Below are 19572 nucleotides of genomic sequence, written 5' to 3'. Positions count from 1 at the left end.
TATTGTCCAGCAGAGACAAACATTTTCCAGTAAGAGATTAAGATTGGGTATATTACTTCATCTTTGCAAAATATTTTCCTTAGTTACAAACCTAATCTTGCTCACTTTTCTTATGTAATTAGGCCTACTGACTTCAGTTTTTCTGCTTTCATGAGTGCCCTTCATTGGTATTTTTACTAGATCATGCCATTAGCTGAAGATCTGTTTGTTTAGCAGAAGACTAATAGTATAAGGCTGTGTCTAGACTGGCCAGTTCTTCCGGAAAATCAGCCGCTTTTCCGGAAAAACTTGCCAGCTGTCTACACTGGCCTTTGAATTTCCGCAAAAGCACTGACTTCCTACTGCAAGAAATCAGTGCTTTTTGTGGAAATACTGTACTGCTCCCGTTTAGGCAAAAGTCCCTTTTGCGCAAAACTTTTGCGCAAAAGGGCCAGTGTGGACAGCTGAGATTTGTTTTCCACAAAAAAGCCCCAATCGCGAAAATGGCGATCGGGGCTTTTTTGCGGAAAAGTGTGTCTAGATTGGCTAGGGACACTTTTCCGCAAAAAGTGCTTTTGCGGAAAAGCGTCCGTGCCAATCTAGACGCTCTTTTCCGAAAATGCTTTTAACGGAAAACTTTTCAGTTAAAAGTATTTCCGGAAAATCATGCCAGTCTAGACGTAGCCTAAAAGTTGTTGTTGAATAATTAAACAGAAATACTGATTTTCTGGAATTGTTACCTAAATAGTTAGCTATGAGAAAGATCTCCTCTATTATATCTAGTCCTTTTTTATTTTTGTTTTAAAGTTTTAAATATTAATACAGTTAACTGTAGACTATTTTGTTTATTTTACGATATTAAAATTGTAAATAGTAAAATTAATTTCACCATTATTAGTTTTATTCCATCTAGATTCATATACTGTTTCGTTCATCCTATTTTAATAACATAATAAATCAATCCAAGTGAAATTCATCCCTGAACAGAGAGCCACCTCAGCATCTGTATGTCAGTTAAATAGAACTTAAGTGGATACAAGGACCTTGTATGAGGACCCTGTTCTGATGCATAAGTCTAAATTTCTCTTAGAAGTGTGCAAAACCCCAATATCTGATATTTGGTAATACCCTTTTCTCCTTTTTTAGTACTATAGCATACCCAGCTCAAAAGATGGAACAAGGGTGGGTAAGCAGCTATACTGCCCTTCAGATGGGTTCCACAGAGGCAGCTGTGCTCCTTTTGGACATACTAGGATTCCTGCAGACCCTACAAATTCAGGTTACAGTTCTGTAGGCACACACTCAAATCATCCCACCCAAAGCTGCTGCCTCAACTTCTGGAAACTCTTATTCTTTTTGACTGTGACTCCAATTAACTCTTCAGTTTAGGCTTTGCTCTCTGACTCCAGCTATGACCCTTGGGTTCATTCTTGGATCTTCCCCATCTGCATTCAGTTCTAACTGGTATGCCAGACTCTTGCTCTAACTACAATAAAACTCCAGTGGTCCGGCACTTCTTATGGTCCGGCACCATCTGGAACCCGGAAGTGCTGGGCAATTGGAGCTGCTCTGCCCCAGACTTCCCCAAGTCAGCCGCTGCTGAAACTGAGTACTGTCTGACTCCGGGAAGCCCGGGCCATAGCAGCTGGGGTGCTGCCGGGTTGGTCCCACATCGCCGAGGGGCACATCCCCCCTACTCCACCCCAGATTCCTCATACCTCCCCCCCCCCCCCCCATAGTCAGGCATATTTGATAATCTGGCACCCCCTGGGTCCTAAAGGTGACAGATTATCGGAAATTTACTGTAGTAGGCAAGGCTGCCCTTGAATTGGACATTAACACTTTCATAGTCCTATACAGTGCATTCTGAAATGTAATTCCACTGGGACTTTCCACTTTCAAAATAGCAGATCAATGAGACTTAATCAGGAATTACTAGGGTTCGCTACAATAGGAAGGGGGAGAGTCTTGCCTGCCAGAGAATGGGACCTGATTGGACAGGGAGTGAGTAACTTTCAGGCTGGATAAGAAGTCAGCTTACTCTCACAAACCCTTTTACCCACACTATCCCGAAGGTCTGGTGTTAAAAACAGTCGAGAGAATGGAAAGGCATAGGGGACAGGTTGGAACTTTAACTGATTTTCCCTAAAGGACTGGTGTTTATTTGGGGCTAATTTAATTTGCTTGTCCCTGTCAAAAAACCTAGCATGTATTTATAGATCCTGGAGGTGGGCAGGCTGGGGTCTTGTGACTGAAACTAGGGGCTTGGAAATGAGATATGTAGATTCTATTCCCAGCTCTACCACTCACTTATTTAACCTCTCTGTACTTCAGTTTTCTTTTGTAAAGCCAGGATAATAAGACTTTCCATATCTACATCACAGAGTGCTTTGATTCTAATACAATGTTAATGCAGTACTTTGAGGTTGTTGGATAGAAGGCACTGTGTGATACGGATTAGTATTAACCCCAAGATGCATTATTTCAAGGGCAGATAGCCAGTGTAGTTATGCAGTTATCTGTACTATTACTTCTATTACAAGAATTACAGACTTTATCATGAAATGGATTGGCCATGGCCAGTATTGTGTGCACGGTTAGCATCTTTGGTATAATAATATGTTCTACATTACAGCCTCTCCCCGAGTTACAAACGAGTTACGGACCAAACACTTGGCCGTAACTCGATCTGTTCGTAACTTGGACCCCATTGAGTTACATAGCGACCACGCTGTTTGTGAGCACGGGTCGCGTTCGTAACTCAGGGACCGCCTTTATGACCGCTTCATGGGAGCTTTGGTCGTAAATGCGAACGGTCGTAACTTAACCATTTGCAACTCGGGGACCGGCTGTATTTACTTCATAGAGCTTCCTAGTATATCTTTAAATGTTACATTTTGTGCCTGGATAGCTATTCAGTGTTGGAGAGAGAACCATCACAGACAGGCCAATGACTGACTATATTCGATGTGATTTGTGCTATACTTTAAGATAAAAAGTATTTGTTTAGAATGCGTTGCCAGCTGGATGTGTTAGAAGTACAGACAACTGTAATGTGGAGGTGTAAGCATAAGAAACTGATAATTTTTGTTTGGTTTGTTTATAGCAACTGCGTGAGCTGATTGCTGAGCACAAGCCTCATATAGATAAGATGAACAAAACTGGCCCTCAGTTGTTGGAGTTGAGCCCAGAAGAAGGTTTCTGTATCCAAGAGAAATATGTGGCGGCTGACACTCTTTACAGTCAAATTAAAGAAGATGTCAAAAAACGCGCTTTGGCACTGGATGAAGCCATTTCTCAGTCTACTCAGGTATCACTTTAAACTCAGAGTATCTTATTCAAATAGAAATATATACATTGTTATTAGGCTATGGATTAGCGATAAATGGCAGATTTATCTGACGTATGCTCCCATATGGTCTTGTAAATGCTTGTATCACTGCTCACAGCATTGTGTTTCTATTATTCTATTTATGCTTTCCTTACAACTTTGTATTGCCAAATGGTAAATCATTTTGAAGTCATTATTTCAGGAATGTCTGAGTGCTATATGTGGGATGTTACCTTTGCCTTCATTCTGGACAAACATGTTCTCTTCCATGCATATTAGTAATCCATGAGACCCCTTATTTAGGGGCACCGAGTCATTCAGCTAAATCACATATATACAGCTGGAACTTAGAACATTCAGCTGCAAATACAGACCTCTACCACTGAAGGAGAATCTTCATTAAGTGTTATTAGTAGAAGGGTTTATATCTTCTTTGTAGACCAGCCATTAGAGAATGAGATAATTGCACGATTAGAGGGTGTATCTACACAGCAGGGCTTAGCTCAATTTGCATAGCTTATTTCCAGTTATGTCAATTGCGTATCTATTTTTGAAATAACTTATTTAAAAAATAGGAGTGTCTGCATAGCACTTATTTAGAAAAAGACCACTCTTCCTCCAACTTCCCTTACTCCTTGTACAATGAGGGTTAGAGGAGTTGGAATAAGAAGTCCTACAGCTTGACAGTATTTTGACGTTATTTCAAAATACCTGCCTCCTGTGTAAATGCGGGCTAAGTTATTTCGAAATATCGTTACTGTGTAGACGTACCCTGAGTGAGCCTGTGTTTTATAATTAGAGCTATATGCAGTCATCATAACAGAAGTGCCAGGTTTTTACCAGATTTCATATTTCATTACAAACTTAAAACTCAGATCAGGTTTTTTATTGTTTTGTCTTTTCTCCAATTTATTTTCTTCCACATTCCTCCCTCTTTTATACCCCCAGTTCCATGACAAGATAGATCCAACGCTTGAGAGTTTGGAACGCATAGCTGAACGTCTGAGGCAGCCACCTTCAATCTCAGCTGAGGTTGAGAAAATTAAAGAGCAGATCAGCGAAAATAAGAATGTGTCAGTAGATCTGGAAAAACTTCAACCCGTGTATGAGACACTCAAACAGCGTGGGGAGGAAATGATAGCTCGCTCAGAGGGAGCTGATAAGGATGTATCTGCTAAAGGTAATAATTTATCTGAAAGGTTTCTTTTTCTAATTGAAATAAACTAAACTATGGTAGATAAAATCTCCATTTTTCTTTTTGGTTACCAGCTAGTTCATTTTGAATGTTCTCGTGGAGAAGCGTCTAAAGATTTTTTTAAAGGAATCTGTTTGCTTTATGAACTGTTGTCCTAAACCAAGCCTTTGGGACTCTTTTAAAGTGCAATGTAAATTGTTTCTGTTTACCATTGTTGAGTATTTTACAATCTGAATTAAAAAGCTAGCTGGTTTCCTCCATACGGAGTATACACGTGACATACATATTCATGAAGTATCACTACAAAAGTAAACATAAACAGTGGTTGTCCTCTATTGGTGTAATAGAATCCATTTGCCTTTTTAGCTGTTCAGGATAAACTTAAGCAAATGGTTTTCATCTGGGAAGATATCCAGGCCTTGGCGGAGGAAAGGGAGGCCAAATTGCTGGATGTGATGGATCTAGCTGAAAAGTTCTGGTGTGATCACATGACTCTTATAGTCACTATTAAAGATATTCAGGATTTCATCCGAGAACTGGAGGGACCTGGAGTTGACCCCTCTGTAGTCAAACAACAGCAAGAAGCTGCAGAGGTCAGTAGAATTTTTTTTTAAAGGTTTAAAGAATTTTTTTTCAATATACAGAGGAAATGTGATTTTTTTTACAAAATTATCATGGAACACAGCAAGAGAATTGTCCTTTAGAAACCAACAAGGATAGTTACATAGAAATTAACAATATTTCAAGACTGCATGGCAAATAATCAGTATATCAACACTTTTGTTTTAAGTGCACAAAGATTTCCAACATGTATATGTCTAGATGCTTATCTGTGTCCGTGTGTATGAGCATTAAATATGTAATAGAAATTAAACAAGTCATACATATTTTAAATTATCTGAGTATCATGTACTATTTGATATGAAATGAATATGCTTTCTTCCAAGCCTACAGTCATTTATACTGATTAAAACAAGATAGAAGTAACAATGGTAATCACTGAAAAACAAAAATAGTAAGTTGAGAACTCCAAATGATTAAAATCTTCTAGTTTGTACTTTTCACTTTTGTACAAAATCACGTATCCTTATAAGCTTCATTTTGGCAGGAAGTGGGTGCATATACACTGTATGCTTATTTGGAAATAAGCTATTCTGGATTAGTTATTCAAAAATAGCTTATTTCAAAATAGCACATCTACACTGCAGAGAAGCCTCAAAATTAGTCTGAGGTGGACTTCCCTAATGCAGACGTGTTATCTCAGTTTAAAGCCTCAGGAGGCACTGGGAAGGAATATCTTAGAATGGCCCTGGTGAGGGGTATTTCAAAATAGCAGCAGTGGAGTGTCTACACATGCCTTATTTCGAAATAACTATTTTGGAATAGGCATTACTCCTTGTAGAATGAGGTTTACAGATTTCAAAATAAGTTGTCCATTATTTCAAAAACATTTTGAAATAACGGAATGGTCACATTGTTATTTCGAAATAATGCTAAGTTATCTTGAAATAATGGTGCAGTGTAGGCGCGCCCTTACATGAAGGCCAATTTGCACCACTCTGTCAGTATAAAGAGGCATTATAAGTGAGCCTGTATTTATGCTTACTTCAAGAACCTATCACATTGCCACAGATGCCTCATATATGACCTTGGTGTCAATATGAATCAAGGCTTCTAATGTATCTTCTAAGCAACTGTATCTATATTGTGTTTTGAAATAGAGGAACATTGAAATTTTTTATTTTTTTTCTCCTTTTAGGCTATCAAAGAAGAAGTTGATGGACTGCAAGAAGAATTGGATACAGTGGTAAACTTAGGTTCTGAACTTATAGCTGCTTGTGGTGAACCTGACAAACCTATTGTGAATAAGAGCATAGATGAGGTATGAGTAACATAAATGCTTGATACTTACTAATATGTTATAGTATTTGTGTACTGTAGAAGCGATAGTTCATCAGAAAACACTTTGAAGAAGTGTAATGTTAAAGTTTTGGGGCCAATTTGACTCTGACAAAACACATTGCCTTCAGTTAGAACAAGGTATGACCCCGATTTATCTAAATTCTGACTGAAATATTTCACTGTTTAATTGCAGTTAAATTCAGCTTGGGACACTCTAAACAAAGCATGGAAAGAGAGGGTAGACAAACTTTCTGAAGCTATGCAGGCTGCTGTTCAGTACCAAGATGGTCTGCAGGTAATCTTGAATATGAAATGTTATTATGTTTTATGTCTTAGAAAAAAAAACCTATTACTGGGTAGCTGTCAATTGATTTTATCTGTAGGATTATGGTGAGCATTTTCTTCTATAAACAGAAGTATTTTCACAGATTTGCTGCATAATGTCATAAATATGCTGGTTTACATTCCTTACCTAATTGTTTTTTCATATTGTATTTAGATTTTAAGTTAAAGTTTCATTGTTTTTACTAGACTGAGTGCAGATTTTATTTGTTCCCGCACATTTCGCATGGTAGCCCTGCGGATAGGCAACATTCCATTATGATACATTCAGTACTTCAGATAATATGTAAGTTGAGGCTGTGTCACAATATTTGCATGTGCTAAAAGGGAAGTAAACACAAATTAAACAGTTCAAATCCTAAGTGCTGCAGTTTTCTTGGGAGAGAAGAGGAATTCAAGGAACTCTCCTTTTACTGCAGATCTTTCGTTTGTACAAGAAGTAGACGATTTTGCATTGCAAAACTGTTCTGTGGTGGAGAGCCATCGTCCTTCTTGGCAAATGGCACAGGGGCCATAATACTACTTGAAAACTGAGGCAATCTTTTTTCCGTCTGCAGTCCACTGTTGCTGTTGCAGCCCCTAGGAGCTATTGGCATAATACAGAGCCCCCTTGAGGCTGTTGTCTGAACAGCCTCAATATTGGGGAGGAGACATAAATGTGACTTGAAGTTACTTTTGCACCTCCCTGTTGAGCTTGGTCAGTTGCATGCAGTTGGTCAGTCCACACTCTTATACAATGAAAATTCACGTTGATTTCAGTTGGAATTTTTGTTTAAGTCATTAATAAAAGCCAGATTTCATTCAGTGGCATGAGCTATAAAGATCAGTCTGAGGAAAGGATGAGAACACTACAGAAATAGCAGTTTGTACAGTGCATTTGCTGTAATAGAAATCCCATTGAAATAAGTGAAAATACTTAAAGTAAAATACTATGTAATATGAGTAACCATGATAGAAACTTGCTGTTAATAAGAGGCCAATCCTGTACCTCTTAAATGCATATTGCTGGCACTGAAATCAGTGGGGTTTTTGTATATTCACGTATTACCTGATGTTAGTGTACTCAATATTTGGATTGTCAAGAAACTATCTAACAACTTAATTTTTCCAGATTATTTTCTTATGAAGAAGGTAATGAAGTCATTTTGTGCAATGGCAGATAAACTCAGCATTATCTACTACATTAAAATTATAGTATACATAGCTTTCAAACTATATACTTCATGACAAGATTTATCGTGTTGTTTCATTTATACTACAATTTATTGTTGCAACTTTCAGGCAATATTTGACTGGGTAGATATTGCTGGCAGTAAATTGGCTTCAATGTCACCAGTTGGAACTGATATAGAGACAGTGAAGCAGCAAACTGAGGAACTGAAGGTATGAACTAGTCCTTTATTTTTCTTATGTTATCATTCTGCATATTTCAGCAGCCATCTAGTTATATTAAAACTTCCAAATATCATAATGCTTTTATAGTAAGTAGCTTATTTTAGCTAGGTGAAAACCTTTGTCATTGACTTTTCAGTTGGGCCAGATTTTATCCTATGTATATATGATTTGAGAACTCTGAAAAAAAATGTCATGACATTGATTTCCTTGAAAAAGTTATTTGAAGATATTTTTCCTTTCACATTTTATTTTCCTCACTTCCCCATGTATCAGATGCTGTAGGGCACTTAACCTCCATCTGGGAATGTGAATGGAAAACTTCTTCCAATGCCTCTGACTCCTGATATCATGGACTATGCCTAAATACACAAACTGAGATCACATAATTTCCACTAGACCCCACTGGGCTATGAAACATATTTCCAAGCCAACTCTGAATCCCAGTATATAGGAAATCTGACTCAGTATGGTCATGACACCAGCACGCTGTTATGCATGTTTTAAATAGGAAGCAGGGCTATGTACTGATTAGTGTAGGAGTTGAGAGTCAAGAGTCCTTGGTTTTGCTCCTGACTGTTACTGACTCACTGCATAGCCTTAGCCAAATCGATTGTCTTTTTTCATGATGTGGCTTTTTGTATGAATCACAACTATGTATCTTCTAAAATTATGAGTAGGAAAAAAAATAAGCTTTCTGCCTCAGTTTGCCTTTCTGTAAAACAGGGGTGTTGACTGCTGAAACTGCTTTCAGATTTTCCAGTGAAAGGGGTTATATGGAAGTTCAGAGTAGTGTACTATCTCAGTTCCCGGAGTCAGAGATTACTGTTATGTTGCCATACATGAGAATTCATGATAATAAACAGTCTGACATTCTATGTTTTCCTATGCACATAATTACCAAAGGGGAAGAGAATATTTTGGGGGACTTTAAACTTTTCTCTTTGTCCTTTCTATTAACTGCAATCTTCTTGATTTAAATGCATACTGTATATAAATATTGAATTAGGAAATATGGGGACGTCTACACTACAACGTTAATTCGAACTAACTTAGTTCAAATTAGTTAATTCGAACTAAGCTAATTCGAACTAACGGATCCAGACTAGAAAACTAGTTCGAATTAGCATTTTGCTAATTTGAACTAGCATGTCCACATTAAGTGGACCCTGAACCGGGCTTAAGGATGGCCGGAAGCAGTGCCGGCAGGGCATCAGAGGAGGACTTAGAGCGTGGAGATGCTGTCTCAGGCTAGCCGAGGGCTGTGCTTAAAGGGACCCGATCCCCACCCCGGACAGACAGTTCTCAGGGGTGCCCCGCTTGCAAAGCAGTCCTGGCTTGGAGTGCCCGGAGTGCCCACACTCGGCACATCACAGCACTCAGACATCAGCCCGGCTGCACTTGCCACAGGCTGCCATTTGGGGAGAGGGAGCAATCAGGGGGCTGCAGGAGAGCTTCCACCCCGAGGAGCCTGCAGAGCCAGCCCAGTCCTCCCCATCGGGGGCTCGTACCCCATTCCTCCCTCACCTCCTTCCACTTACCCTTCCCTAGCCCCCCTTCCTCATGTACAAAATAGAGGACACGTCTGGTCAAAAATAGAAACTCTCTTTACTGAACAAAACTGGAGGAAACTAGGAAAAGGAGGTGGGAGAGGGGAGGGGGAAAACTGGGAGGAGATAGCTGGAAGGGCGAAGCAAGGGAAAGGAGGGGGTGGGGAAACACAAGGATCAGGGGTGGGGGTCTCGCCAGGCCAACCGCCTCCCAGCACGGCGAGGGAGGGGACCTCGGCGTCCCCGGGGGGATGGGGTGGAGGGTGCGGAGGTTGAGGTGGGGGGTGTGGACATTGAGGAAGAGGGTGTGGGGGTTGAGGAGGAAGAGGTGGGAGGGGGGGCAGGAGTGGGAGGAGGGACAGCAGTTGGGTGGGCAGCAGGCGCAGGACCAGCACTGGGCACCATGCTCTGCTTCAGGAGCTGCAGGTTTGTGCTCAGCCCTCGGACCTCAGCCAGCAGCTCGTGGCGGAGCTGCAGGTCTTCCCACATCCAGACCTGCAGTGTGCGGTGCACGGCTCGAAGGGCCCCCAGGTGCTGGTCCCAATACTCCTGCTCCGTGGTGGTGGTCCGGAGCAGGCCACGGGTGCGGGAGCATGTCCCGGGCGGGGTGGTGCGCCCTGCACGAGCAGCTGGTGCAGCTGTAGAGAAAGAAGAGAAGTGGTCAGTTCTCCCTGGGGATGCAGAGGATGATGCCCAGCCCTCTCCCCCACGCCGCAATGCGAGGGTGACCATGTCCTGCACCGTCAGAGCCGCTGTGGTTGTACACAGGCCATGGTCAGGATGTCTGGCTCTCCCCGGGACTGGGAGTTGCCCCAAGACCACACCCATGTCCCTGTGCCATGTATAGTGTAGCCGGGGCGGCGGGGGGGGAGGGGGACATCTCCCCGCCTCTGTGTAGAGGGGATATGTGAAGGTAAAGCATCCTGCTGGGTCCCTCCCTGGGGTCGGGAGCATGTCAGGTCTCTTTGCACAAGCATGTGCCTATTGGGCCATGGCCCGTGGGTGTCACGCAGCTGGAGCCACCTGCCCAAGAGTGGCATGGCACGTGCTTGCACGTGCACAGGTGTCTTCGTGATCCGTGGAAGGCATGGCCCACGCGTGCGGTCTCTGGTCTCCCTCCCGCCTCCCCCCCCCCCCCCGAACTACTTAATTCAAACTACTTACCCGGTACGGTCTCCCTGGACGCTGGGACATCCTGCGGTGGCCCCTCCGGTGTGCCCGGGTCAGGGCCCTCTGGTCCCGGCTCGCTGCCTCCTGGGCTGGTGCGGACCGCCCTGCCCCCCAAGAGTTGGTTGAGGGTGGGGAAGTAGGGGCAGGTGTCATCCCCTGCAGCGGCGCTGCCCCTGGTGGCCCTGGCGTACCCCTGCCGCAGCTGCTTCACTTTAATGCGCACCTGCTCCCGGGAGCGTCTGTGTCCCTTGCGGGCCATGGCAGTCGCTATGCGGCCGTAGACGGCCGCATTCCTCCTCCTAGTGCGGAGATCTTGGAGATTGGGGGCCTGTCCCCAAATCTCAATGAGGTCCATGACCTCCGCACTAGTCCAAGGGGCCGCGCACCGTCTACGGCCCCTGGCTGGCCCCTGGGTGCTCGGGGACTGGGCAGGGGACGGCTCGCTGCCACTGGCTGCCTGGCTCATGGTGGGGCCACTCGGTCAGGGCAGACACTGCTGGCAGGGCTGGCTGTCTCCAGTGCCGTCTGGCCAGAGTCTACCCCTTTAAGGGCCCGGGGCTGGGGGAGAGGAGAAGAGTTTTCCTGGTTGTGCCCAGAGAGGCCACCAGGGGGAACCTGGGAAGGGCTAGCCTCCCACTAGTTCGAATTAAGGGTCTACACAGCCCTTAATTTGAACTAGTAAGTTCGAACTAGGCTTAATCCTCGTGGAATGAGGATTACCTAGTTTGAACTAAGCGCTCCGTTAGTTCGAATTAAATTCGAACTAACGGAGCGCTAGTGTAGCACCTATGAAAGTTAGTTCGAACTAACATGCGTTAGTTCGAACTAACTTTGTAGTGTAGACATACCCTATGTTACCAATGTGTCATAGTGTTTTATTGTGTACAGTAGTGGTGGGCAATCTTCAGCCCATGGGCCACATTCAGTCTGCTGGGGTTTCACCTGTAGCCTGTGAACCCCCTGGCTGCTCCCTTTCCCCATGCACCTCTAGCACATTGGGGCATTGGAGCCCTGCACTTCCTACTCCTCCCCGTCCCACCCACCACTTTTGCAGCACCATGAATCGCCTGATTTGTGCTCCGTTCCCACTTCTCCCTCTCCCTTCTCAGAGCTGGAACGCCACAAATCAGCTGTTTGTGGCTGTTCAAGTTCTGGGAGGAAGGAGGAGGAGGCGGGGATGAGCGTGAATCAGGCGATTTGTGATGCTCCAAAAGTACTGAGCAGGACAGGGAGGAGTATGAAGTGCTGGGTTCCAGTGAGTGCCCCGGTGTGCGAGAGACACATGGGGCAGAGGAGCAGACAGGAGATCAGTGGTAGCACAGGTGGAACCCCAGTGATTTGTGAGATGAAAAAGACCACTCATGGCCCATTCAGCTCTTCTTGGTTGCCCATCGCTTGTGTACAGTCTGATAGTTACTTGTGAGACAAATGATTTTCTATATGTTTGTATTTACAACAGCAATTTAAGATGGAGGCTTATCAACAGCAGATAGAAATGGAAAGGCTAAGTCATCAAGCAGAACTGTTGTTGAAGAAGGTTACAGAAGAAAGTGAGAAGCACACAGTTCAAGAACCCCTCTCAGAGCTCAAACTGATGTGGGTCAAGCTAGACGAGAAAATAATTAACAGACAGGTGAATGAAGTTGGGAAGGGGGTTTATCATATATGTTGCAGAGCTGCTGACATACCTTTTTATGCATTTAATTATATCAGGCCACGTAACATATTTTTCTTTGTGTTTTAGAGATTAAAAAATACAGCTAGTTAAAAGAGTGTTTCACATTTTACTGAATTTTATGTTACAATTCCTCTAACAAGTTTTAAATCAAATCTTTTTTGTTTCATTTTGGTTTTGATGATATTTTATCCTGCTGATTTATAATCAGACACTTTATAAACACACAGGAGAACAGACACAAAAACAATGTGCTAAACTCTTTTTTTAAATTTACAAACTAGTCACTTCAGTGTTCTTTCTAAAACACTGAATTATCAAAATGAGATGGGCAAATTTAAAAATGACGTGCTTAGAAAAGTGTATTCTTTCTAAATTGAACCATTTTACTGGAAAAGCCAAAGCTCATTAAAAAGACCTTGGAACAAATAGCATTTAAGTTCAAATCAAAAATCTAAATAAAGACAAATACAGTTCTTTCTGTGCTGAGAGAGCCATCTTTCTGTGTCTTGTTTTAAAATAGAATCTGAAATGGCCAAGAGTTTAGAGCTATAATTTTAAGGCTGTACAATGGGACTGCCAGCTCAGCTTTGACTATAGAGCTGTTGCTTGAGCAAGAATAATTTTGCTGTCCTCTGGTTAGTGCTCTCACTACCAGACTCAGGCTTCTCATTCAGTGAAGCGAGAGTTGACTGGCATTCTGTACAGTTTAAGCCAATTGGATCATTAGCTTCATAAAACAGTTTCATTGATGTTTTTAATTTTATTTTTTCTATAGCACAAGCTGGAAGGTGCCTTGTTAGCTTTGGGACAGTTCCAGCATGCCCTGGATGAATTACTGACATGGCTGACGCACACAGAAGACCTGCTGAATGAACAGAAACCTGTGGGTGGGGACCCCAAAGCTATTGAAATTGAACTTGCCAAACATCATGTATGTAACTATACTGTGTTCGCTGCGACATTATTTTGGTGTTTATTTTTTATGCTGTGTTTCTTATTGTGAAGCTTTGCACTTGTTAAATAATTGTCATAGATGTTTTCAGGACACAGATTAAGACTGAGAGCGCAGCTCTAAAATCTGTAATAACTGCTGCATGGATAATATTACTGTCTCTCATTTGGCTTCATGTGTTTGAGCACTGAGCTGGCACTCCCTCCAGCCCCTTCACCCCCACTTGTTCCAGGGAAGTCAAGAGGGATTGTACCTGACCCTTCCCCTGTGGTTCTTTGATTCCACGCTGACCCTGATTTTGGCCAGGGCCTGTGAAATATACTTTGAGCTACACACAGCTGTGCCCCCAGCCTCAGCAGAGAACAAAGAAATTGTTGGAGCTTTGCAGAATTGTACCTCCTTTTGCTCAGACTGTCATATGCTGCTCTCATATGCCCAACAATTATAGGCGTAACCTATGCCTTTGCCACCAACTCTCTGCAAAACATTATTCATTATTGCTATGGTACACGGCCAAAGCTGTTTCCCACTCTGGCACTCCAAGTGCAGAACGTGGGGCCCACAAGAGGCCTTAAAATACCTTACGTTTATAGGCTTCTGCTTAAAAAAACTCCCTAAGGTCACAGATTTCCTGGCCTTAGGAGACAGGCTGCCACCATCAAGTGAAAAACCCCTTCTTCTTGGACCCAGGAAGAAAGCACTTGAACTTTTTCCATAGGGGTACCCCCAAACTCTTTTACCACAAGAGGAATTGAAAAAAAATCTGCCATCTCTGATAGCTGACCTCTCAGTTTTATCACTATTCTCAGTTTTAGGCATGCATATACAGACCTCCTGTTACATTCCAGCACACAAGAATCAAATCATAGCCTTAAAAATAGGTGATTTTAACAAAAAAAGATATACTTGGTAAAGCATAGTAGATTGCTTGGTATTATATAGCAACTGAGAAGATTAAAACAAAGAGAAATTGTATCTCTGGGATACAGCTTAAAATACAATGTATGGAGGGCACATGGATTGAGCACAGAGAAATTTAACCAAACAACAAAACAAAGAAAATAACCTGATCACAACTAAATCAACATTTATTTATCTATTTATGACCTGTGTTTCAAGGTCCAGTCTATTTTCATGCCCAATGTTCTTTGTAGGCATGGTAGTTCTGCCTGGTTTAATTCATCTTGTTTCCTCAACTCCTGGCTAAAAACTCACACAAGGGGTATATCTACACTACATTCCTTTTTCAAGAGAGGAATGCAAATTCATCCAACCAAAATTGCACATGAAGTGCGGATTTGAATTTCCCACACTTCATTTCCATAATCGCGTCCGGCCGCTATTTCGAAATACTCTATTTCGAGATAAAAAACTCTGTGCAGATGCGGTTATTTTGAGAAAAAAACCTTAAGAGTCATTTTGAAAGAAGAGTTTTTCTCAAAATAACTGCGTCTACACAGCATTTTTTAATCTCGAAATAGGGTATTTCGAAATAGTGGCTGGACGCGATAATGTAAATGATGCACAGGAAATTCAAATCTGTGCTTCATTTACAATTTCGCTCGGCTGCATTTGCATTTCTTTCTTGAAAGAGGACTGCCGTGTAGACATACCCAAGGTAAACAACAGGCATGTATAGCTCCCAATTCAAATTTCAACACCTTTTCCCATTGGCTCCTTGCCAACACCCCCTAGCTACCTGAGTTTTAATGCTTTAGTTACTGAATGCTGGCCAGCATTCCTATCCATCACACACACACATACACACTGCAAGGAGTTCTTTGCAGTAGGCAAATAGGAAAGATCCTCCACTTTCTATAATATCTTCTTGGAGGAAGAATGCTCAGCAATTCTGGGTGGCAAAATACTGTTTTTGAAGGCATGCTTTCATAGGTCATGCAAATTTCATATCACACTCCAATCCTTAGATGTCACTTCTCCTTCCTTCACAATATCAAAAGCATGCACTTGAAATTATGCTTTGCATTGACTTTGAAAAGTACTCAATATTTTAGTTCAAAGACTTCTTAAAGACCAGATACAAGGCACCAAAACTGATTGTACAAAGAGAAGCAAGACATTTCTCTCATATACATGACCAACTTCAGAATGGGGTCCTCTTAAAAGCACTACATAAATAAGTGTCTCATCCATATGTCTCTTGCCTTCTTATTGAAAGAAGGTGTTTATAGCCTATAGGGAGTTCAGAAAACAACATTACGCAGCATTCTTCCTGTTCTTAAACTGGAGTTTATAAGCTGGAGAGTTCACAGAGTGCTACTTCCTGTTCTAGTGTGGAAAAACATCCACCTCTTGGAGAACTCGGTAAAGAATAGCTTTTTGTCCCGAGGGAACTGTATCAGGAAGGAAGGTTTAAGAGGCATCTGCTTCTGTGAATAACCCTTTCTTTTTCCTTTTGGTGGGACTTATTAAAATAACTGTTGGTTTCTTCAATATTTAAGCAGGAATAAAAGTGATAATATAAGACCTTTCCCACACACAAAGATCACTATTGGCTTAATGATTCTTCCTTCCATTGGATTTGTGTAGTTAACCCCTATATGTATTTTATTTAAACATTTTTTCAACTTTTATCTTGTCTCTGTTGTCTAACACTTTTGGAGCTAGCTGGGATCCCTAGATCTGAGAAATCTCAAACTTTCATTTTACAGATTGGGCCCATGATCCACTTTTTTAGCCATTCTCCCCCACCTAATATTCCTTATTTCAAAATGTTAAACAATTTTCCTCAATTTTAAAAAAGTTTTTTTTTCATCTCCTGAAAATAGCATATCTTTCCAAAAAGGAGAGTGTTTTGTTTTCTAGCCTGCTGGAGTAGCTGATAGGAAGTTGCATGACCATTCCCCAATTTTACCTACCATGAAACTTTGATATAACACAAAAGATGACACTGAGTATGGGAAAAGGCAGTCTAGCAACTTCAGTGCTATGGCAGTCCGAGTACTGGGTATCCTGCATGGTGGCAACATACTATCAGCAGTACCAAAACAAGCCCTAACTTTGTAATGTTATTCAGAAAGAAAATGTTTTATTTTAGCATAAAACTGAAACGTTGTTTGGCTCAATGATTTGATACTGCTTTCCATCAAAGTGAGATTCATTTATGCTGTCTTAATTAGGTGCTAAAACTTGTGTTGATTATGAATATTGTTTCTAAGTCATAGTTAAAATGATTCAGTGACTATGGACAACTTAATTCAATTAATTACAAAAATGAACAGCACTCCACATTGTGTTTTTCCTTTAGGTGCTACAAAATGATGTGTTAGCTCATCAGTCCACTGTGGAAACAGTTAAGAAAGCAGGAAATGATCTGATTGAATCAAGTGCTGTTGAAGAAGCAAGCAATCTACAGAGCAAGTTGGAACTTTTGAATCAGCGCTGGCAAAATGTGTTGAAAAAAACAGAACAAAGGAAACAGCAGCTGGACAGTGCCTTGATCCAGGTGATCAGGAAATGAAAACTTGAAGGGATAACTAAGAAAAGAACCACTTGCATGAACTATACAGATCTATGTATTACATGTGGGTCTAAATCAAAACCATGGATGCAAAAATACAGATATTTGGGGATAATTTGGATTCAGGTGTAAATTTCACAGTTGACCACTATCCTTTTAAAATGCTGACCCAAAATTCTCAATTCTGGCCTGTATTTTTGAGAATTGTGCACTCTGTGTAGGTGAATTCGTGTTAGGATTGGTCTCAAAATTATTTCTGTTGTAAGTTTTATATATGTGTCTATTATAACACAGTTTTATATGTTTGTAGTTTTCAGGTGTTCGGTGGTATGTCATCTTTTAAATTGTATGAAGTAACTTTAAGTGTAACAAATATATTTGTTTAGAATTTTCTTATTTTAAATCTCTGATTTAGTATGTAGCTAAGCTTATTCTACCTCTGAGCAGCTATTTAAATTCAAAATATTTAAACATGCTCTAAAGTGATATGGTGTAATTTAGGCCCAAGGTTTTCATGGTGAAGTTGAAGATATGCAGCAGTGGCTGACAGACACCGAACGGCAGCTGTTAGCATCAAAACCTGTTGGAGGTTTACCAGAAACTGCAAGAGAGCAGCTTAATACTCATATGGTAAGGATCTTACTATTACAAAGTTTTGCGAAGGGTCTAGGTTTCAAGGACTAACATGGTCATTTACAGAGAATAGTAGGCATGTTTTCTATATCAGAATGGCTGTACAGGATATTAAGAACTTCTGCTAGCAAAAACTAAATTGTAGTTTGCTGGGTTGCAAAAGAAAATAGGTAGCAGATGCTCAAACTTAATTAGTTCTCACTCTTGATTAACATTGTGACTGTAATAAAAATGTTTTGGGGGCATTCATCTCAGCAATAAATGTGGATATGTTTACTAATTTTGCAGTGAAACTTACATTTCTTCTTTCCTCCCTTTTTCCTCAAAATTGTATCTTTAATTTCCAGAATCAATATTATTAAACATGAATATAAAGGCTGAATATAAGCATCATCTACATTCTCTATACATAGCCTTAAATAGCAGGCTCAATCTTGCATTCTTTACTTACCCAAAACTCTCACAGATCTGAATGGTAGTTGGGATTGAGTAAGAACTTTGGGAACACACATATTTCCTATTTTCTTTAGCAAGGGAAAGTTAGCCAGGATGTTGAATTTTTCCCCTCCTTCCTCTGTTAGAGAATACTATGAAAATATTTTTTTCAGACATTGAGAACTTAAAGAAGTGGTGGAAAGATGTCTTGATTTAATACCTCACACCAAAGGATGGCATCACTAGTAATACACCATCTATGTAATATTATGCTACATTGTTAACACTGGATATGAGATCTAATCCTAATGTTTATTTTGATCTTCTAGTTCAACTGTAAGAGTGATATCTATTGCTCTCTATATATTTTAAACTATATATGATTTATTGTGCATAATTAGTAGTCTTGATTCCCAAAGGCACCCAGTAGTCTATAACCAATCCAAAGTCTATAACACTACAGATCTACTAGTTAAAAAAATCTGTAAGCAAGGTTTAACACAATAGACAGGAGCAACTGTGATCTTGATCCAGGTATACATACTGCACATTTAAAACAGCTTCCTATGTCTTTACCAGATCATTGTATCTGTTTGGGTTGCTATGTAAATATATAAGTAACAATGCATGTACACCATAAACAGAATGGTAATAGAATTCTTCTCATGTAGATAGAATTTCACCTGAGGATTTCAAATTGCAATGGGCTCTTACAGCAGCCATGTGAGCCATATATAGTGTGATGCTCAGTTGTGTGTATTGAGAAACTGAGGCCAATTGTTATTATTATTATTATTATTATTATTGATCATATCTTGCACCCTCCAAACCTGCCATTGTGTGATACAAATCATGGAGGTTAGGGACAAGTGATCTTGTTGAACACCTGTGTTTAATTGTTTGTCACAGCAAACACATTTTTAAGGACAAACCCTATTTTAAAGGATGTGTATAAAATAAACTAGTTTCAGCTGCAGGGTGAAACTGGGAATGGTTCTCTGCCATGGTTGCTCAGCAACTATGAAACTTACAAATAAATTCCTTGGAAGGAGGCTTAAGAAAAAAAAGATTGGTCCCTGCCCAGGCTTCCCCAGTACAGTTAATTCGAATGCAGTTAATTCGAGTATCCCATCAATCCCTTCCCTTCACCAACAAATTTAATTTGGGCCAATCTTTTTAGACTTAATTTAGCTCCTCCTGCCACACTTTGATAAGTTAGGTGGATACTACCCCTATGCATGGCATACTGTCCACATAGATATCCTTGCTACTCATGCTCCTCCTTGTCCCAGCTTCTCTCCTATTCTGCCTTTTTAGGAACAGAGATTTTGAATCAAACAGCCCAGGAACAAACATTGTTCTTCTAAAGGGGAAGGGGAGAATGAAGGAGCAAGCTGGGCCAGTTAACTTTTCATAGGGCAAGGATATTGGGACCTCCCAGCTTGTGAAAACGTCAAAGCTCAGGGCCTGCTCTACTTTCTGCTTCTCCCTCCACAGTGATAATGTAGCAGCCAGAGTTCCTTCCTCTCCTA

General features: G+C 41.0%; 1 protein-coding gene across 30 annotated transcripts in view; it reads left to right on the top strand.

Annotated features, from left to right (window-relative positions):
• Positions 1–19572, top strand: part of DST (dystonin) — a 470874-nt gene that overhangs the window by 400573 nt on the left and 50729 nt on the right. For all 30 annotated transcript variants that reach the window (XM_006110983.4, XM_025182427.2, XM_075923642.1 and 27 more), the window contains 10 exons: positions 3086–3289; positions 4259–4490; positions 4872–5098; positions 6265–6387; positions 6601–6702; positions 8031–8132; positions 12321–12494; positions 13315–13470; positions 16760–16957; positions 17474–17602. In XM_006110983.4, coding sequence (XP_006111045.2) covers positions 3086–3289; positions 4259–4490; positions 4872–5098; positions 6265–6387; positions 6601–6702; positions 8031–8132; positions 12321–12494; positions 13315–13470; positions 16760–16957; positions 17474–17602 — 1647 coding nt within the window. The remainder of the gene's footprint in view (positions 1–3085; positions 3290–4258; positions 4491–4871; positions 5099–6264; positions 6388–6600; positions 6703–8030; positions 8133–12320; positions 12495–13314; positions 13471–16759; positions 16958–17473; positions 17603–19572) is intronic.

This window comes from Pelodiscus sinensis, chromosome 3 (genome assembly GCF_049634645.1).
Source record: "Pelodiscus sinensis isolate JC-2024 chromosome 3, ASM4963464v1, whole genome shotgun sequence".
In the NCBI taxonomy this organism is placed as follows: Eukaryota; Metazoa; Chordata; order Testudines; family Trionychidae; genus Pelodiscus; species Pelodiscus sinensis.
This window is presented reverse-complemented; position numbering and strand designations above follow the sequence as displayed.